Source organism: Cynocephalus volans, chromosome 9 (genome assembly GCF_027409185.1).
Source record: "Cynocephalus volans isolate mCynVol1 chromosome 9, mCynVol1.pri, whole genome shotgun sequence".
NCBI lineage: Eukaryota > Metazoa > Chordata > Mammalia > Dermoptera > Cynocephalidae > Cynocephalus > Cynocephalus volans.
Genome location: NC_084468.1, coordinates 40,934,622 through 40,957,863, shown reverse-complemented (window position 1 = coordinate 40,957,863; position 23,242 = coordinate 40,934,622). Strand labels below are relative to the sequence as shown.

The 23,242-nt window shown below is 32.3% G+C and overlaps 1 protein-coding gene across 2 annotated transcripts in view; it reads left to right on the top strand.

Moving 5' to 3' along the window:
• The window catches only part of GABRG1 (gamma-aminobutyric acid type A receptor subunit gamma1), a 69,652-nt gene that overhangs the window by 5,271 nt on the left and 41,139 nt on the right, over positions 1-23,242 (top strand). For both annotated transcript variants that reach the window (XM_063108012.1, XM_063108011.1), the window contains exon 2: positions 12,217-12,365. In XM_063108012.1, the coding sequence (XP_062964082.1) occupies positions 12,217-12,365 (149 nt within the window). The remainder of the gene's footprint in view (positions 1-12,216; positions 12,366-23,242) is intronic.

Genomic DNA, 23,242 nt, shown 5'->3' with positions numbered 1-23,242 from the left:
TATACTTTGTTCTTATTTTTTTCTGTCTTTATGTTCCTCAATTAATTTTCTTATTTTCTTCATGCAAGACTTATACCTTCTTTGTTATATTTTGTATTAATCATTATATAGGTTATGTTGTCATTGTAAAAGGAATCAGGTTTTTTTTCCCTTCTGTTTTTATTTATGATGGATTAGTACTAGTATCAGAATGCTACTGTGTTTTTAAAATGAATTTTATATTAGGTTAGCTACTGTAATTTTCATATTAAGGCCAACAGTTACAGTTTTTAGTTGTTTATTTTCTGGATTTACTGTAACTTTACCTAAAATAGCATGGTGAGCTCTACCATCCTTTCTATTGATTCATTGATTCAGTGATTATTTAAATTGAGCACTTGTTCTGTGTCAGACTTTGGGCTAGGTGCCAGTGATATCACACTGAATACCTTAGGCTCTGCCTTCAAGTTGCTTAGAGCTTGAAGAAGGACATAAATAAATGAATAGTTAATTAAGATGCAATGTGACAAGTCTTTTGGTAGAGTAAAGCACTGGGCAGATTGGAAACACATAGTGGGGCACACTTAATATTCTAATCTTGGCTGTCCTCTGCCTTCTCAAATTTCCAAAGCATGTCTATGTGTGTTAAGTAATGGGTCCCATTTTCCTTCATATTAATAAAATAATCATAGAATTGAGGAGACTATCATTTCAACTCTTTAAAACCCTGGAAGTTTAAATCTATAACTCAATTTCCTATCACTCTTTTATTTATTTTGCTTCCCTACAAGCTTTTATGAGCAATAAAAATCATTCAGAGCTACAACCCTAGAAAGGAGCTATTGTACAAAAGAATTAAGCAGCAAGAATATGAAGGCAATAAAACAGCAAAATTTATTTAGTTATTTTTTCTTAGATCTTCAGATCTAAAATCAGCTCTTATACCTACTCTTTAAAAGCTAGTTCTTATAGACTTTGACATTAGAATATCTTCTACTTAGAAATATTAGAACAGGTATAAGTTTCTTTCCTGGAAGTTGACACTTGTCTAATATTCTTATAGAAATATGTCCGATGTTTGTAAGCAAATGTCATTTAACTTTTCTTGAACAATAGATCACAGATGTGGCCTGTGGAGGTAATGCATATTTATTTATTAACAAATACTAGAAACTTGGGATACATTTGTGAACTAGAGTCAAAACCACTTTGCCCTTTTGGAGTTGATACTCAGTAGGGGGAAATAGACAGTAAACAATAAGCAAGAAATATAATATTAGTTTAGACTTTATGAAATTGTATTTTTTATAGGTCAAGATGATTGAATACAATTTACTGTGGTTAAAACTATCTTATTAGTTAGACATAAAATTTTAGAAATTGATTAGGGCTATGGGAAATAAATGAGCTGAGTAAGGAGGTGTGGAACTTGAGATCTGCAATCAGAGCAGATTGCAATTAAAAAGGGTGGTCAGATAAGCCTCAATGATTAAGTAGTATTTGAACAAATGCTAAAAATAGGTGAAGTGTTTAACCATGCTAAGTGAGGACTTAGGGAGAGGAATTTAAGATGGGAGACCAGATTGTGGAGCCTTATAGGCATTGCTTCTTCTGAATGAAATAGGGAACCATTCAACTGGAATTCAGGCTTTGGAGCATAGGAATGATAAGATGTAACCTGTATTTTAAGAGTGTTACTTTGGCTTTTGAATCGATAGTAGCCTATATGAAATCAAGGATGGAAGTAGAGAGATGTGCTAGGGGATCTTCTCAGTATTTGGGTCTTCCTGTTGAATTCTACCTGTGCCACTTTCTAGTAGTAAGAATTTGGGTAAATTATTTAAACCTCTCAGAAACTCAGTATCTTTACTGATAAAACTAGAAGAAAATACCTGCCTTATAAGGTACATGTTCATTCATTCATTCAAGCAACAAATAGTGATTGAGTGCATATTTTGTGTCAGGCACTAAGCACTGGGGCTGCATCAGCAAACAGACAAAAACCCCACACTCAGAAATAGTGGTGAAGACTAACACAATATGTTTGTCCTAAATAACAAAACCACACTTAAACAAACTAAACAAACAAAGTAAAGGTGTAAACGACTAATTACAGGGTACCACCTGGGATCCAATAAAGAGTTGAACAATCAAACATCTGGAAAGCTGACAACAGAGCAGCTCTGGGGTCTTGGCAGCATACATCTCTGCATCTTCTTGAGCTATTAACTGGGCTTCATTACAAACTAGCAATTCTGCATTTCTCTGTTAAACTTTTCTGCTTGTCAGAAGTGAAAAAGGCTTGCTCAACTTGTTTGTCAGCTGTTTACCCCATTTTAAACAACTTGGCCAGAGATATGGGTTCCTGGGGGTACAATTAGACTTGCTTAGGGCACATGCCTGTGGGTTGATTTTAGACAAAGTCGAATTATAGTTGAGTGGGAAATCATATTCACAAGTGTCTGTAAAACTAGCCATTTGGGGCAGGAGAGCAAAGAGCTACGGGAACCCTGAATAGAAAATAATTCTGGCCAACTCTTGCTTAAAATAGAATTTTTGTTTCTTTGATTTGCTTTTTAATGAGGAATATAATCAACTATATGTGTGTCTGTGTGTGTGTTTGTGTGTGTGTGTGTGTATGAGTATTTTAGAAAATTGGAAAAGTATGTATGTCTGAAGATAGACAATATGGCATCGACCAAATCTGTATTTGATGCTCAAATTAATTGACTCTATCAGCATAGTCACAGGTGAGTCATGTTGTATAGTGTAATAGCTTAATTTTCCTGAACTTTTAAAATTTCCCTCAAGTTAGTAATTGTCTTTTGTTAAAAATGTTCTTTGAAAGGAAGATACAACAATCACAATAATATATTGAACTTTCAAAAGAGGAGAACAGATTGAGGTTAACAGAAGTGGGAAAGGGGGGGAAGGGAGGTAAGTGAGAAATTGGTAAATGGCCACAAAAAATGGTTACATTGTGTGATGCTGAATATACTAATTTTCTTGACTTGAGCATCACATATTGCACACAGGTATATTCAATGTGGTACCCCACAGATGTGTACAATTATGCTTCAATTAAAAAAAAATTAAAATTACCTTTGTTTTGCATGTACTAAATATTAAATGCTTCCAAACTCTTTCCAAATCACCTAAATATCCAGGCAGTCAAGAGAGGCAGCTGTAGGGCTGTTCAAAGTGCAAACTCTCCTCTCCACTTCACCAAAAACAGCTTTGTGTATAAATGGCTGTATTGTTCTTCCTTCAGCCTCAGCAAATTGGCTTTCACTGCATTTTCTTTTGTTTTTAGCAAGCCAGTTTTAGAGAATCCCCACATCTGCCAACCGTACATCTGTTTTTTGACCTTACCTCAAGAGTTTGCCCTCATTGCTTAATGGGTACACAGTTTATGTTTAGGATGACAAAAATGTTTGAAAATAGATAGAGGTAATGGCTACACAGCATTGTGTACATAATTAATTCCATGGAATTGTATGCTTAAAACTGGTTAAAATGGCAAATCTTATGTTATATAAATAATAAATAAATAAAGAAAGAAAGAAAGAACCATTCTGCCGTCTCCTTCAAATATCTGTGGCCCTTCTATTCATTTTGTCCTTTGAATATCAAAAGTATCCTTGTTTATCAAAGACAGAGTTTGGGAATCTGTTTTTCCTCTCTGTTACTTTTGCTTTCTTTTCTGGGAAAGGAAAGATAACGTGTTCACTTTTCCATTTTTCTTTTTCTTTTTTTTGTTATAGATACATGTGGGGCACAATGTTAAATTTCAATAATTGTGTAGAATATTTGGTGGTTAGATCAGTATAGTTAGCTTATTCATCATTACAATACACACTCATTCTTCGTGTCTGTTGACCAATTCCTCAATAGCCCCTTTCTCTCCCCCTCCCCTCCCCGTTTCTACCTCTAGTTTTCTAAAAGTTCAATGTGCTACTGTGATTGTTGTTTGTTTGTTTCTCTTTGTCTCCCTTTATTGTTCATTTGTTTATTCATGGATTCAGCTCTCAGTTATGAGTGAGAACATGCAGTATTTCTCTTTCTGTACCTGGGTTGTTTCGCTTAGAATAATTTTCTCCAGGCTCATCCACGTTGCTACAAATGGTAGAATTTCATTATTTTTTATGGGTGAGTAGTATTTCATTGTGTATATATACCACAATTTCCTTATTCAGTCATCCATTGATGGACATTTAGATTGGTTCCATCACCTACCTGTTGTAAATAGAGCTGCAATAAACATGGGAGTGCATGTTTCCCTTTGACCTGATATTTTCCAATCCTCTGGATATATTCTCAGGAGTGGAATTGCTGGATCATATGGAAGTTTTATCTGTAGTTGTTTAAGGAACCTCCATACTGTTCTCCATAGTGGCTGTACTAATTTTCAGTCCCACCAACAGTTCAGGAGGGTTCCTCTTTCTCCACATCCTCACCAGTATTTGTTATTCTGTCTTTTTTATAATAACCAGTCTGATTGGAGTGAGGTGATATCTCAAAGATGTCTTGATTTGCATCTCCCTGATGATTAGTGATGTTGACCATTTTTTCATAAACCTGTTGGCCATTTGTATGTCTTCTTTGAGAAATGTCTATTCAACTCCTTTGCCCATTTTTTAATTGGTCTATTTGTTTTTTTGCTGTAAAGTAGTCTGAGCTCTTTGTATATTCTGGATATTAATCCCTAGTCAGATGCATAGTTTGTAAATATTTTCTCCCATTCTGTAGGATGTCTTTTCACTCTATTTATTGTTTCCTTTGCTGTGCAGAAACTTTAGTTTGATATAATCCCATTTGTTTATTTTTTCTTTTAAAAGTGAAGTCCTGAGTTATCTTTTATAAATGCAGTAACTTTTAATATTTGTTCATTACCTAAGTGTTTACAAAGATCTAAACTTTAAAAGTTTGATGGGAAATCAGTGGCTCAAAGATAATTGAAGACTTGTTGAAATCATGCACTATGATTAAACAATGAGTACTAATGTCTAAGCCTTCTATCTTCTGTCTATGAACTTTCCTCTGGGGTCATTCAAAACAGCTGATTTATTCATCTTTGCCTCTTCAGCATCCAGGAAAGTGGCCACACATGATAAGCACCTACTAGATATTTGTCAGATGAAGTTTAATAATAATAATTGTTTAAAAAATTATTATTAAAATCCAAACTGGAATCTAGTTCACAGAAGGTCAAATGGCTAATAAATATGAATAGGTGCTCTAGTTTGCTAATAATCAGGGGAATGTGATGAAATGAAAATTAGATGCAATTTCACATCCACTAGATTGGCAAAATGACATACATGTCTACATATATTAACAATTTATTATGGCTATATCTTTGTGTCATTTATGGATGCATAGGTATATAATAAAAACTAATTATTAGAATATTAGTTACTAGTAGTTATTACATTTACTATAAGACTATACCCCATTCATTACAATCATAATCTCTGAGAGTGGAGAGAAATGTACAGGATTTTACTTCCTAAACTGGGTGGAGGGTTCATAGACAGTTGATGATTGCATTATTATCTACATTTTTAGAGTTTCTAAAATATTTCATGACTTCTTTTTACAATCTTCCAGTATGTTTTTACTAGAAAGTATTCCTCTAAATAAAGTAACTAATAATATATAATGTTGTAAGTAAGACCTTTGATACATTTGGATTATTATTATTATTTTACATGTGGTATGATAATTATATGAAACTTTTTTGTTATTAAGTAACTGCAAGACCTTGATGATATCATTTATATTTTCAGAATTCTAGTCATCTAATTTTTTTATGTAAGGAGTAGGACATGACCATGACTATGTCTAAAAATGCTCTTATTTCAAACATCCTATGTTACTAGAAATGCTTAGTGTGGGAACTGACAATTTAAAGCATATTGAAGCTTTGGAGAAGTTGCATGTAGCTAATCATGGAACTAGAGTTAAGAAACCTTAATTTGAATTTAGTTTTTGATTGTTATATAAAAACATGTAAAATTTCTTTTTTTTTCCATCATGTAGAATTTCAGTTCTGAGAATGTTCCTATACTTTTATTCCATTCTAACCACTCGTGTTTTCTCTCAAATAAGTAAATGAACACTAAGGAGGATATTAAAACAACACAATTAATTGTACTTATTAATATTAAAATGATAGGAGTAGAAAAATTACTCAATTAATTGTATTCAATGGTATTAAAATGAGAAGAATAATAGTGGTAGTCATGATGTCTGAACATATTTATCTAATTATTTTCTAAGTATAAAAGGCAAGAATTCAAATTTCTTAATCATGTATTGTATATTTACCTATTATCTGGGTTTTAAATTGATTAACAGATTAATTTATTATTAAATTTATTAGTAATACTTATTTCTTAAAGATAAAGTTATAATAACCTCAAATGGTAACAATATGAGTAACCAAATTTGACATTTACTTTTTAATAAGCATAGCAGAATTTTTCTCCGTGAGGATATAATGATCAATTAACTATTTCAAAAGTGTTGAAGTGGAAGTAGTAGTTACAAAAGATTTATTATATTTGCTACCTAGTGATTTTCTCCCATAGATATACTCAGTGCAAGTAGCAGCAACTGTCTTTTTTCTTTCAATGAAGTGTATATATGGCTTCATCAGTGCATTTCACTTGCAATTATATTCTTTCGAACTATGGGGAAAAATGTCTATCCACATTCCTTCAGGGTTTAGTCAAATTTCTAGAGCAACTGATTAAGCCTCTCTGAGTTTCATCGCTGCTTTGTTAACAGATTAATGGAAGAGGCTCCCTCATGTGTCAGAACCAGGACATTTGCAGACACCTTTATAGGAACTATGTACAGTGTGACTATGTGATGTGTCATCCAAAGTAGACCATTTTGTGAGTGAGAAGGTGCTATTAAAAACTATTTCAGAGCAATGGGTGTAAAGCAGGATTGTCCTGGGCAAACCTCAATGAATGTTTACGCTTGAAAAATAGTTTCAATATTAATTGATTGACTTGCTATAGACATCTTTTTTCACTAGTGATAAATATAGCTTCGTTCTATGATTATATGGCATAGCATGCATTGTCTTTACTTAAATTATCTCTTAGTTACCATTATTTCAAAATTCTTGTTGTTATAAAAAAGAATAATGTAATCATTAAAGTATTTTTTTACATGCAGTAATTTCTTACATCATCAGAGAAATTTGTATAATGTGTTAACCGACCTTAGTAAGACAAATAGAAACAATAATATATGTGACTCAGAAACTTTCTTTAGCAAATAAGTTACAGGTTGCAATTGAAGAGTGTGAGAAGCAAAAGCCTTCAGCAGCAGATGTCTAGGTGGAATTAGACATCTAAGAGATTTTGGAGAGAAATGCCTGGGAAAAGTAAAAGGAAGAAAAAGGGAGTAGTAGGCTGGGAGAGCAGAGGCTTCTGACACTCATGAAAGCAGAGGGGAAAGGGGAAGTTTGGGTCAAAAGAGTCTCAGAATGCAGTGACCTTCTAAGAAAGTTTTTGCCAGGCCAGTGGGAGTCCTGTAACACAAATTGCCCTTTAGAGGAGCGTTTTAGATCAGCACTGTTACTCCCACCATGTTCAATTTTTGCATGATAGCAACCTGGGGCAGCCTGGGGCTGGTGCAGACTCAGTGCTCATCCCCAGCACTGGCAGCTGGGCTGGCAGGAAACTACATTGTCAAGACAGGAGAACTGAATGGTGAATGTTCAGGGCTTGCAGCAATAAATTTCATGACAGAATATAACACTCTGCCTCTCTCCGTAGAAGGCTCTAATTAATTTAATTTTTTTATGATTAGAAATTTATTTCGGAGCATTATTTGGTATTTAGGAAGAGACAGTTCATTATTAAATAGGCATTCATGTTACATTAAGTCCTTTTCATGTATTTATATATAAAGTGTATGCATTGTGCTACTTTCTTATAAAATCTTTTAAGCCATTTTATACATAGATGATGATGGAAGCAAATTATTTTTTCATATAATATTAAATTATAAACAGTAACTGCATGTTTTCACAGACTCTTCATAACCATCAATTGAATAGATGCATACATTTCATTACATGAATATATCATTGCATATTTAATCATACTCTTATTGTTTACAGTTTGTGTTATTGTAGATAATACTGTAAGAAGCACCTTTGTGTATGATGTTTTTTCTGTATCATTTGTTTGGAAATAAGATCACGTAGATCAGGAATACAGTTTTGTCTTCGTATTGTCAGCACTTAGTACATTTTCATTACATGGCATTTCCTTCATAAATGTATTAAAATGTTAGAATGAAAGTTGAGCACACACTAGAAAGTCTTTTTCATCACAGAGTATATAATTCCTTGAGATTATTATCCGATTTACTCAGGACTCAAGTGCTGAGACTATGCATTTTACTCACGCACAATTCAAACACATTTAGCCATGTACAATCCAAACACACTTTCTACTTATGTATTGTTAAGTGTTGCTGTGTTCTTAGGAATGAACAAATTCAAAATCCAGCCTCCCTGGATTATTCAATAAAGATAAAATGAGATGGTGCCAGAGAAACTTAAAGAAAAAAAAAAAAAAGGAGCATGACTTCAAATTAATAGTTGTATGTTCTGGAAATTCTATAATCTTATTTTTTCTCATTTGTAAAATAGGTACATTAATTTTTATCTCATGGGATTACTATGGATTAAATGACATAACCTGTGAAAAGATCCTAACAGAGTTCTTGATGAAACGAGTTAAGCACGTAACGGTACGTTGTAGGCACTCAGTAGCTGATAATCATAATAAAAACATCAATCACTATAATTAATAATTAGCAAAATTATATAATCAAGGGTCTAAAAGTATTTCCATTAAGAATGAAATTATACTTACTTAAATTATTTAAAAGAAGTTCTAGAGCATGAATCTAGAAATTCTCAGAGTATTATTTTTAAAAACATACCAGTTTATATCAAATGAATAGTCATCCAAAATATTTTAAGGCTACAAAAATCTCCCAGCCTCTGAAAGATAATAAAGACATCAGGAATGCTATAAAAACTATGTTTTCAAAATTATGTCAAGTACATTTAATCATTCAAAGTAATTGATGAGTATTCTGAAGGTAATTTAGACAGCTTAGAGGGTAGGTATAAAAAAATTAACTATAAAATATTTTCCTTTATGCCCCAAATGAGGAAAGATAGCTGTGTAATATAATTGAGGTTGATTTTCATATTACTTCTGTGCTACCTGGGAAAAGGGAAATACAAATCATTATGAGCATGTGGTTTTCGGATTACCAAAATGTTGCTACCATAAAAACTAGAAAAATCTCTTATTTTTTCTGGGAACTTCCATTTAACTGCAATCATATTTCAAGGAAAGATCAATTACTTATATGTGCAATGTATCCACCAGATGTTTCATACTATAAAACTGGGATTTAGAGCTGAATGAAAACCTAGAATTTGGGTTGTGCCAATATCTCAACAAGTCTAGTTAGATAAGAAAACTTGCCAGGAGGACACACCAACAGGGATTCTTAACACTTCAGTATTTGCAATGCCTTAGTTCATCTATATATGTATTTGTTTACTTTATTTGGAGAAAATAAGAGGAATTATTTGAAGGAAATTATATAACAATATTTTAGTAGTATACACTTTACAAATTACAGTAAAACAACTACTACATTAGAGTACTTAAGTGAAAATCTTTTAACTATTCTTCAGGAATCCACATAGGGATCTTTGTACACTTTGTAGCAATTGATCTTTGTACACTTTGTAGCAATTAGTACATCCTTAGAAGTGTATGGTCAATGCCAACATATTCATCTATAAATTTCTCTCCAACTCAAAACGGTATATATTGTTCTTATAGCGTAATGTGGGTGTCAGAACCCTAGATCTACCACATTAGCAGTGTTATCTTGGTCAAGTTCATGAACTTCTTGCAGATTGCTTCCTCATCTGTGAAGTGGTAGAATATATAAGAGTGGAAGGAGATGGGCTTTGGAGTCTGAGAGTTAGCCTCAGACTATATCGAGAGCTTTCTTGAGGTTGTATAACAAACACATCCTATTTACTTGAACTATATACTTAGTTGAGGGCATTAAAATTGTTTTGGCAGAGATTTTACTAAAATTATGTGTTTGATTGAGGTGGCACTGGTGGGTTGATGAGATGAACTGATGAGATTTTGGAGTAGTAGAAGTGGGGCATGTGTTGTTTGACATCTCTCAATTTTTTTTCTCAAACACTGAAAATAAAACCGACCACGCAGAGACTGTCACTCAGGATATGTTCGGATATGCTGTGATAATAAACTACCCCCAAATCTCAGTGGCTTACATTCCTAAATGGACATGTTTTGCATGTCCATTGCAGTTCAGCTGTGGCCCTGTCCATGTCATCTTCACTTTGAGAGTGAAATAATGAAATAATGAAATAGTCTGAGAATAGTTGCTCTTCTGGCAGATGGACAAGAGAGATGTGGTAAACTTCACTGACAGCCTTCTGCTTGGAAGTGATGCATGTAACTTATATTCCATTACCCAAAGCCAATCTCAGGGCCACTCCTGAGTTCAACAGGACAGGTATGTAATATCTTCCTGCAGGAAGGAGTATTGCAGGTCACATGACCACTTTATAAGTTGGTGGGGTGAGAAGTATAATTCCTTGATGGGAAGGAGAGAAATAATAATAATAGTTATACACCTCATTATCTGTTGATAGTAACTACCAGTAAAATTATTGTGAAGATAAAATGAGGAGATAAATTCTTTAAAAGCTAAGTTTTCATTTACAATGTAATACATATTGAGAATAAAAACAGAGGGGGCTGTATTTCCTAAGAGTATAGGTCCAAAGCAAAAAAGATCTGAATGGATAATGTACAACAATCAACTGAAGATATTAAGATAAAGTGTTGGATATTTACTGCTGGAAGGGAGCACATCACTGACACATGTGTAAATAACCTAGCATATTACACATTTATTTAATTTTACCAATGCTAGTGTTTAGTCTTTGCAACCTTTTTCACTTCAACACTAGAGATTTACTAAAATAGGATGTGTTGCTAAGCCTAGAATGATTTTACTCCAATGAAGATGGAATTAGTTATAGGTAATAAAGAGAAGCTTTTTTTTTTTTTTGGATGAATTTAAATGAACGTCTTTATTACTGCGTGTTTCTACCACAATTCAGAAGTAAGCTGAATCCTTACACTTGGTAAGCACACAGGTATGTCAGGACACAGCTGGAGAGTTAGACTTTGATTTTTAGTTTCGCTAGTAAATAGGTTCATGCTTTGGCTAGTTTTCTGTAATTTTCAGTTTTCTCATTTACAAAAGAAAGGCAGTGGGTTATTTGATCTCTTAAGTTTCACTTCTAGTCCTAAAATTAGATAGTTATGATCCCCCTGACCCCTAAAACATACATGTGAAGGGTGAGTCACCCACTCATAGTTTGATGATCACAAAATTTTTGAAAATGTTCTTGGAATAAGATGTCTGAGTTCTTTTGATTTAAATGAACGCAGCATGGGTGTATACAGTATATTTTCCTATTTTATTCAGACCTTTCTTCTCTCATCTTTCTTAATTCTTCTTTTGTACCCATGCATTTTTATACATTTTAGCAAATGATTTTAACATTTCCTGTAATTTTTTGTCATTTAATTTTTATTTTTGAATGTGATAGTTTAGGGTCAACACATCTGGCTGTGCAGATTGTGTACTGCACAAATCGAGGAGTCACCACTCACATTTTTAGTCCATAATCTATATGGTTTTTAATGACCATTGTGGGGATGGTGAAGATTTATTTTATTATTTTAATATTGCATATTATATTTATTGCACTGTATTCTTAATTTTTGAGTATTATTATGTGAGGACAGCTCATATGATGAAGGCATTATTCTTATTGAAGTAACATTTTTTTTTTTTTTTTTTTTTTTTTTTGTCGTTTTTTTCGTGACCGGCACTCAGCCAGTGAGTACACCGGTCAGTCCTATATAGGATCTGAACCCGCGGCGGGAGCGTCGCCGCGCTGCCAGCGCAGCACTCTACCAAGTGCGCCACGGGCTCGGCCCTGAAGTAACATTTTTGTAATGCTTTTTCCTCCCTCTTACTACTTTTATATGCATTTAGAATAATTTTAAACTATTTTTTGATTGAACTTTCTGTCATCTAAATTTTTTTTTAATTATTTAGTATTGATAAAGCAGATGATGAAGATGATGAGGATTTAACGGTGAACAAAACTTGGGTCTTGGCACCAAAAATTCATGAAGGAGATATCACACAAATTCTCAACTCATTGCTTCAAGGTTATGACAATAAACTTCGTCCAGATATTGGAGGTAAGTTTGAGTTATCATTTTGGGATTTTGGTGACTATGAAAAATATCTGCATTGAGCTATTTGAATCATTTGTCTCATATTCTTTGAATTTCTGATGTATGCCAGAGATCCCGCTGGGTCTGAGGATTATTAGTTGGAATGGTCACTGTGTTTGAGAAGTTCATGGGCTGAGGTGAGAAAAAAGACATGTGAACACCTTCGATGTAATTATTTTACAACTACTACAATAAAAGAGGCTACAGCAGATTTTTGATAAAACTGCCTGAAAGGCTAAGTACTTCATAAAAGACTTAATAGCTGAAGAGTAAGTAGGAGTTTTAATTTTGTGCCAGTGCCGTACTGTTTTAATCAATGTAGAATTATAAGTTTTATGGTTAATGTAGGTAATCAACTTTGGTTTTCTTCAAGAGTGTTACTCTCAGTCCTTTACATTTATGTATACATTTTATAACATAATTAACTTGTAAGCCCCCAGCCCATGACTCTTTAAAACAACCAAACAAACATAAATCAGCAAAGGGTTTCATTAAGATCACATTAAATCAATAGTCAACATAAGGACATTGAAATCTTTACCATATTGAAGTTTTACCATACTAAGTTCATGAGTACTATATATTTTTCTATTTATATATTTAATTTTTTAACATTTTCTGTAAATATGTGTTGCATATGTTTTGTTAAATTTAATGTCATATATTTTGAGTTTTGATGAAAGTGTAAACAAATTTTTTTAAAGTTATTTTCTAATTTTATATTATCAGTATATATAAATATAATAGATGTTTTGCATATTTATTCTTAAAATTTGCTTATCATTTTAATTATTTATTGTTTTGTTGTCTATTACACAGAGAATAATGATTGTTTTTACAAATAATGAATATTTGTTGCTTTGCATTGCTTCTGCCCTCACGGATTTGTCAGCCCACTTCCCCTGGGTGATGGAGATGCAAAGGATTACTCAAAGCCCATCTCTACTGAGCAGTGAGAGGCCCCGAAGTGGTTAATCTCCCGGGAATGCTCAAGCGAGAGCCAACCCTTCCTTGGGAAATTAAACCCGGATTGGTGTTCTCTTCCTGCATTTATTTTCCAGACCAGGAAATTACAGGAAGAGACATAGTTGGGGTTATAGTTTAACATTATAGGCTGGTAACTTTCAGTGAAACAAGCCAGATGACATTCCAGTAAGGCAATTAACAAAAGCTTGATTTTAGCAAACATTCGTTCTTAACAGCAATTTCTCAGTATCTTTACATAACAGTCAGTAACTAGTCTGTCTTTGAGCCAGCAACCTGCTGTGCCACAAATCTTTATCTTAAACCAGAGACTTATAGCCTGAGGGAAATTTCCAGTCCTTGCAAGGTCAATATTTCAAACTGCAAGGCTTTGGAAAACCAGGCCCTGTGAAGTACATATGCTTTTTAGTATATTCCACAAATATTTTACTTCTTCATTTCCAAAATTATACTTTTTTATGCCATATTGCACTGGCAAGGACTAGAATACAATATTGAACAGTCTTGGCCTGTTCCAGATATCAGAGAAAGCAATCCATATTGTACTAGTATGTGTGACATTTGCTGGGGTCTCTTTTTCTAAAACACTCTGTTGGTTACCTTCTCTTTTTATTTTGCTAGAGTTTTTCTGCCCTGGTGTTTCAAATACTCTGTGCATTGTATCGAAGCAATCATATTAATCATACTTAGCCCTTTATTCTTTTTACTATTTATTCTCTAAATAACTTTGGATAATTTTTAAAACAAACCATTTGCTTCTGTTAATAAATGACACTTGATTCTGACATAGGACACTTTAAAAATATCACTAAATTCAATTTGCTAATATTTTGGTTTGGAATATTATATCTATGTTTATGAAGGATATTGGCCAATTATTTTACTTTCTATAATGTCTTTTTCAGTTTTGGAATCAAGACTATGCTAGCATCTCCTCATGAGTTATGTCTTCTCTCTCTTTTCATCTCTGAGTTTATCTAACATGGATGCTCTTTTTTTCTTAAATATTTGAAGAATTCTTTGGCCAAGTCATGTTGGCTTAAAGTTTGCTTTTTGGGAAAACTTTTTGACAGTTCTACTTTTCAAATAGATATAAGTATATGTAAACTTTCTATTCTTCTTTTGTCAGTTTTGATAAGTTGAACTTTGCAAGAAATTTAATCTAAATTTTCAAATCTACTACGTTGAATTGTTTTATAGTATCTTTTGTGATATTTTTAATGTTTTTAGGAGCTGAGATTTTTTATTTTTGTCATTTCTGTCAGTAATGTTTCTTCATTAATTAATCTTGAGAGACTTTTTCAATTTTATTAGTATTGTCATATAATAAAATTTTGTTGCCCTTAAAGATTTCACTATTTTTTTTTTCAGCTGGCAGTAGAGGGAAGGGATTTCACAATCTAAGTTTGTTCATTTTGGAGTTGGACCGATCTGGATTTCTGTCTACCATTTGTTAACAATATAACCCTGAGCAAGTTACCCAGCTGGTTGAAGGTTGTTTCCCTCTTTGTAAAATGGGCATGATGCCTCGAACTCAGACTTTTCATCAAGATCACTTGAGATAATTTATGTAAAGGGCTTAACATAATGCCAGACACAGAAATTCAAAAAGAAAATAAATAAATAAAAGAAAAAAAAATTTTGACTTTGCTACCTTTCTGTGTTGAACAATCTTAAATTTTATCTTAAATCTTAAATTTTATCATGTCATAATACTTGGTTTATTATGTTAATCTGTTTTCCTTGGATATAATTTGCTGTTTCCCCAGATTGTTTTAATTATATTATTTCAAAATGAATTTTAGACTTAGTAAAATAGCATCTGTACATGGAATTCCTATCAACCCTTAATGATAACCTAATGGTAACATCTTACAGAACATTCACCTCAGTCAAGAAAATAATATTGATACAATTCTATTTACTAATCCACAGGCTTTTTCTAATTTTGTCTGGTGCCTCACTCATGTCTTTTTTTTCTGGTTCAGAACCTCAGCCAAAATCATGAATTGCATTTTGTTCTCATGTTTCCTTACTCTCTTCCAATCTGGTATAGTTTCTGAATTCCATTTCTTTCATGACTTTAATAATTTTAAAGAAAACTGGCCAGTTGAGTGACCTTGAATTTGCATCTTTATGATGTTTTCATTATTAGTGTGAGGTTTTATGCATTTTTCTCAAGCCCTATTGGACATGATATATTTTTCTAGGGAAATATAGATTACCCTGTTGGACATGATATATTATTTATTTACTGCAATATTGAATTCTGTTTGTTAATATATTGTTTAGTATTTTGCACTGGTATTTCATGAATGATATTAACCTGCCATTTTATTTTTTAGTACTGTCTTCATTTTTTAAGAATATCCTTTTTATTCTTGCTCTATGAAAATGAGTTAGCCTTTATTCTCAAATATCTAGCAATTTATATGGCATTAGGATTATCTGCCTTTTGCAGGTTTGGGAGAATTCCACTGTAATATCATCTACGTTTAGGCTTTTTGGGAATTGTTACTCAATCATTTTATTTTCCTATGAAAATTGATCTATTTATGCTTTCTATTTTTAACAGAGTCAATTTTGGTAATCGATATTTCCCTAGAAAAATATCCCTTTTATCTAGGTTTTCAAGTTTATTTGCAAAGTTTTCCAAGTAGTCCCTTAGTATTCAAAATATATATATTATTTCATTTCAATATTTAATGTTTATTTCCTGAAGTTGTTTCCTACATTATATACTATAAAATGACACCACTTCACCCTTTTTCTTGATCAAGAAAAACAAGGATAATATTTTTTCTATTTTGTTTATACCTCCCCTGAAAAAAACAAAACATAACAAAACAGGATTTCTACTTATTGGTGAATTCCACAGTTTATTCATTCACTATCTCATAAATTTCTACTTTGTCTTTATTATAACCTTCATTATTTTTATTTTGCTTTACTTTTTTCTTCTTTTTCTGAATTTTAAGGTGTGAAAATTTAATGATTTCTTTTTACCTTTTAGTTTTTAGTGCTACTGTTTATAATTCCTTTCTTCTGTAGATTTTGCCTCATAAAGGTAGTTGCATAGTTACATGGTATGTAAATGTTTTAAGTGCTATATCTTCATAATGACTTGTGGCTTTAAGCATTTAAGAAAAGACTTTGTCACATTCAAGGCTTTTTGACTTCAATTCTATTTCATCTGTTATCAGGATTGCTACTCCTGCCTTCTTTGCCTGGTGTCCCTCTGTTCATATCATTAGCGTGTGCCTTCATGAATCACTTTGTTCATATTGTCTCTTATGTATGATGTGTCATGGGGTCTTGCTTTGTAAGTCAAAATGAAATTTTTTTCTTTTGATAGATAATTTAATTTCATCTTATTTATTGATAAGATTGATAGGTTTGTTCTAAATTCTGTCATAATATTGTAGTTTTATTTGCTATGTTTTTATATAAGTGGATTCTTTGCATATAATAATACTTCTATTTTAGTATTTTGGAAGTTGCATGATTTTGTTCTAGTTTTAACTTTGTGCTTTTAATTTTTTTCTTAATGGCCTTAGTCCTCTTTTTTTTTTTTTTGGCCCTTTGATCTTTGGATTATCACTTGTTATTGATATCATTTAACTCCCACATGCTGCCTGTACAATAATCAATTAGCTTTTTCCAATTTCTTCTTTCCCTCTCCTTTCTCTGCTCTATTATTTTTTGTTGCATATTTTCTGCTTTGTCACCACATATAATATTTGTAAATTAGTTTTATGCTCTTGTCTCAATCTTTGTTTTAATCTTTGATCTGCATCAATACATGTTAAAATTCTTCTCATGTCTTTTTTTTTGCTGAAGTTTTTCTAGTCATCTCTTCTTTGAGTAGATTTTTCAAGAATTTGTTTTATGTTGAAAACTACTTTTCTGTTGGCTTAATACTTGAAGGAGAGATTGACTATGTAAAATCCTCAATTTGTGCTTTCTTTCATTGAGTTTTCTTTTTAAGTCCATTTCACTGGTAACTTGCTTTTTGTGTTATTTTTGAGAAGTCTGATACCAGTCCAATTCTATAGCCCTTGTTATTTATTTCATCTTTTCTTTTCCTGGAGTCCTTTGGGATTTTTCTGTATCTTTCAACTGAATACTTTTACTAGTATATGTCTCAGAGTTGTTCAATTTGGCTAACTTTTTTTTCCCAGATACCTGATAATGCTTTTCAAAATGCAATTTCAGATTTTCTTTCAACTCTGGAACAATTTACTTACATATTTATTCATTGATTTATTTATTTTGCATTGTAGTGTTGAATATTAGTCCTGTTCCATTGCTTTGGTTTCTTCTTCATAGAATTTCAATTAACAGTTATGTTAGTCACATTTTGCCTGCCTTGTATTTGCATAACCTTCTTTCTAACCCTCTGACTTCTCTTTATCTCATTTATATTCTCTTGATGTTTACCCCTGCCTATTGTTAAATTATTTTAATGTATTCATTGATGATTATCTTGTAATTTTTGTCTTTTCCTTCATTTCTTTCCTAAGTACAATCAATTCTCTATTCATTTCTTCCTATTTGTCTATATGCATGAGTGGGGGTGCATTTCTGTTGCTTAGTTTCTGGATTTTGGATTCAAGGTGATTTTTCTTATACCCAAATGTTTATTTGAATACATTTAACTCTCTGGAGTATTTTCCTACAGTTTTCTTATGCATTTTTTGTAGATTTACAATGTTTGATTTATGTTGGGTGGTAATTTCTTATTTCTGCAAGAACTTTTTTGTCCTATTTATGTCTTGTAGGTGTTTTAAAATATTCTTAGTTCGATGCCCACTTACATCATGATAGCAAAGCCCAGATACATTGAATGGATTTGGTGATGGTGTTCATATATATTTGTTCTGTGGTGGGAGAGGGATTATATGACCTCCAATTTATTCACTCTCTTTTTTTCTTACAGAAACATAAAATTCCCTCCCCCAATTGCTTCTTTTCTTCTTTAGCATTCAATTTTCAAAGCACACTTCTTTTTTTTCTTTTTGACATTTTTTTTCCCACCCAGAAACAACTTGTTTTAAAGATGGCTCATTCACATCACACATACTTGTAGGCCTCTTTCCATTTACTTTTTGTTCTAATCTCAGGACACATTTTTACATATTTTTAGATTGATATTGCCCTTATTCTTTCTAGTAGTCCTTTAAGCCCACCACAGACTCCCTCTTCTCTCATTTGCACAGTGTATTTCAGTCTCCCTGTGACCATCATAAAATTTGCCGTAGGGTAGAGGTGAGTGAGACAGGACTTGAAAGATTTCTTACCAGGATTTGGGGTTTTGTCTTTTTTTTTTTTTTTTTCCTTTTTCCTTTATAATTATTTTGAAATTTGTGCAGTCTATGTCTTCAAATTATGTTGAGGACACAATTTTTGTGCACTTCGGTTTTTCTTTATTTGTTGTTCTATACTTCTTTGGAGAAAATATTGAGAGATGGGGCATAGGAGATTTATATAAATTTCCTTAAGTGCTTATTTCAGCGTTTCACAATTTATTTCTTTGTAATTTCTCCTTGGATACATGGAGTAGTTAAATATTGTTTAATTTTAAAAATTAGCCTATGTACTAGATATATTTTTGTTATTGATACCTAGTTTAATTCCATTGTAGTCAGAGAACATACTCACATCAAATTTATTATTCCTATTGATAAAGTAATCTATGTATCTACTGAAAGAACTGTGTTAAAAATCTCTGACTGCAGCCATTGATTTATACTTCTAAATGTTTTAGTTCTGTCAGTTTTTGCTTTGTACATATGAAAACTATTTTAGGTACATATAAATTTCATACCTTTCTGTTGAATTCACAGTTTTATATTTAGGAAATGACTTACTCTATACTCTAGTCATACATTTTACTGTAAAATATGATTTAATTGATATTATGCAGCTACTTCTGCTTTCTTTTTGTTAGAATTTGACTTTTTAACATATTTTTTCATCTTTTAACTTTCAATCTTTTTGTGTCTTTGTGTTTAGAGCACTTCTTTCAGAAAGTATATATTTCGATTTTCTTTCCTTATGAAGCCTGACAATATTTTCTTTTAAATGGAGTGGTTAGTGCAGATATACTCATATTTAAGGTAATTATTGAATTTTTTAAAATCTGCCTTTTTATTTGTTTTCTATAAAAAAGATTTTTAAAATCTATTTAATTTTTTCTATTTTAGCTTTTATCTTTCTCTCTTTATTATTATTATTCTTTCTTCTTTCCTTCTTTCGGATTCATCACATATTTGCAGTTTAATTTTCTCTCTCTGTTATCTCATTATACATACATTTATCTATAAATTTTAGTGAGTAAAATATGCATTCTTACTTTGTTAGATTTAATTATGATTGGTAACTTTATTACAGTTCAAAGACCTTGCATGCCATTCACTCTGTGAACTCCAGTCCTTTTTTTGCTATTATATTCATGTGTTCCCACTGTATATGTACATGAAATTCCAAAAGACACTATTATTATTTTTTTAAGCATTTAAAAACAATTAACTTTACCAAGAAATTACCCTTTCTGGTGTCTTTTTTTTTTTCATTAATACTGTATATCCATTCAGAAATGTATTCCCTAAATAGCATATCTTTTGGTGCAAGTCTTTTGAAACAAAGTATTTTGTTTTTTACATGGAAATGATTTTGTGTTGCCTTCACTTTTGAATATTTCCCATGCCTATAAAAACCCAGGATGGCTGTTATTTCCTTTCAGAACTTTACAAGCATTATTCCATTTTCTCCTGGCTTTTATTATTTCTGTTGAAGAGTCACATTTCAACATTAATGCTGTTATTTGGAAGGTAATCAATTTTAATATTTTGTCTTTGGCTTTCTGCAGTTTTATTAATAATGTCCCTAGATTTGTTTTGTCTTGCTTTTAGTATTTATTACAGAGGAGGTTTGCAGGCCTTCTTGAATCTATGTGTCCAAATCTTTAATTGCTCTTGGAAAATCCTTGACCTGTATTTCTTCAAATATTTTTTCTGTCTCAATTTCTCTGTGACTCCAGTTGCAGATATGTTTGACCTTTCCACCATGTCCATTATGTTTCATACACTGTTCTATAATTTTCTTTTTTCTCTGTTGGTGTTTCAATCTTCTTTTTGTTGCTGACCTTTCTTCCATTTCAGTAAATCTCACTTGTAGTATTTACACCTGATTTTTAAATCTATTTCCAGTATTTTACCATATTTGCCATTTCTTCACCTATTTTGTTGTATGTATTAATTATAGTTATTTTAAGGTGTTTGCCTGATAACCACAATATCTTGATCACTTGTGTGAGTTTTTAAATTTTCTTTTCTGTTTTATCTCTTGGTTTAAGGTGATTTGGTTGTTTCATAGAATGTATGCTTATTTTGTATTGAGGGCCAGTAGTATACATATGAAATAATGGAGATTCTACATGATGTTATTTCTTTACAGAGAGGCTTTAATTTTGTTTTGGTAGTCAGACTGAACAAAGGGAAATAACTCTCATATGGTCAAAACCAGTGTAATGCCTTTTCTAAAACTTTACTTTCTCTTAAGGCATAGCCATTTGAGAGCCTGAAGTTTGTACCAGGAACCCCTCTACTTGGTGGCCCAGATATCCCTTAAATTGCTAAAATCTAGTTCTTTTATCCACTGGTTATATTCGGTTTGTTAGTATCACATCATGCACGTGTACAACTTAGGAATTAGCAGATGCCTTGAGGGGAAGTTGCATGTCCACTTAAGTTCTTTGTGGTTTCCTCTATTCCAGGGAAGTCCTTGATGTCTTGACAGCACTTATCTCTGATTTTTTTTTTTTTTTTCTTTCCAGCCCAAGGAGACAGCTGCAAGCTCTAAGCCACTATGTTCTGTTCAGTCACTATTGCTGTGCAGTGAAACAGCAAATATACCAAGGGGAAGGAGTGACCAAAGAATAGTGTAGAGCTCATGTCATTTCATTTACATTATTTCCAGGAAATTGTGTCACATCCTGGCTGCCTTAGCTGTTTTGTGATTCCTTCAAGCGTGCGTGCGTGTGTGTGTGTGTGTGTGTGTGTGTGTGTGTTTTAAACAAATTTTATAATTATTTTCATTGGGATGGTTAATATGATACCAATTACTCATCAGAGGAAGCAAATGTCTGTACCATACTCATCATGTGTCACTATTTTTATTTGATTTTTTTCTTTCTATAATGTACGTTCCCTAAAAGTTGAAATTAATGTATCCCTAGTTGCTAAAAAGTGCGTGAAACATAAACTATGTTCACTTAATATTTATGAATATTTCCTGAGTAGAATCCATTGTATGTAATGTTTTATTCCATTTGTAGGTATTTTGACAGTCAATCTACTCCATGAATTTTACATTTCAAGTACATTAATTTCAGATCAAGACATGACATTCAAATTCTGTATACATCTGTGACATTGTCACTTTGCTTAATAGATTACACTAAACTGATTCTAGATACCTTGACAATTGTTCCATGCATAGTAACATTTTATCTGTGAGTATACCTAATAAATGACTTAATTGTTGAGGTAATGTTTGTAGGCATTCTTTTCTGTCCAAAATTTATGTTAATACCTTTTTCTCTTTGCTGGTGCAATGAAAACTTATATACCAACTTATTGAGGGTTTCTAAACTTATTGAGGAATTAACATTAAACACTTCATTTATCTAGTAATGCTTCAACTGCTTTATGCTAGATATTTTTCTTTCTTTTTCTTAATGTTGTTTTCAGGTGGATTCTATGAGTTTTCAAACAGTTTCAATTATTTAAATAATTCAATCTTTTCTAAAAATGCAATATCCAAAGAGATTTAAAGCTATCCCCCTCTCAAGACACAAGATGGACAAGTGCCACTAGAGAGCCCCAGGACGGAAGGGTTGGTGAGGAGGGGAGGGGTGCACTCAGCTCATTTATTCCACCTCTTTACCTTGTCTAGGTTTCTAGTGATGGGGTCGTGGAAAGATAAGGTGGATGAGTGGTCTATGTATTTTAACTGGGTTCAGTTGAAGCCTTTGTCTTGTAAGTTGTTACCTCTTTGTGGGCTAACACAACTGGCCTTTGGCATACTTGGAGCAGCAGACATATAAATATGAGTCTTTTATGGTTAGGAGGGTATGAGTGGTTTTGTTATTGTGGTTCTTAGACGTTCTATACAAACTTAGAAAATCTGCATGAATTCTATATCTTCCACCTTCCTGGTAACTATCAATCTGGTAAGATGCCTCTAGTTCAGTTATTTTCCTTTGGTGTACATTATATACATAAGAAAATAAAATACCCTAGATGTGCTAATATCCACTGCTTTTTCTTCTTTAAATCCCACCACTCCTCTCTAACTTTCTTTTACTTTATTCAGGTATAGGAGCAGGAGTAGGTTGTAAGTGTGCTGCCTAAAGAGATGTTTCAGTATAGGATGAGAGAACAGTCATTCATTTTATTTTTTTTTTTTTAATCTTCCACTTATGAGTGAGGACATGTGGTATTTCTCTTTCTGTGCCTGCCTGCCTTCACTTAACACAATTTTCTCTGTGTTCATCCATGTTGCTGTGAATGGCAGAATGTGTCTGTTTTCATTGAAGAATAGTATTCCATTGAATATGAATATCACAATTTCCTTACCCAGTCATCTGTTGATGAACTATAATAAAATATTTTGCATCCCACATGAAAATGTTCAGGCACAGCTACACTGAAAGAAATGATGAAACTGTTAGATATTTGCATTTATATGAATCTCTACATATTGGAAAGTCACAAAGGCAAAGTGATACAGATGTGTAGTATTAGTGACTCCAACACTATGTGCAGCATTTTACTTGGTACTGTGGTTCTCTA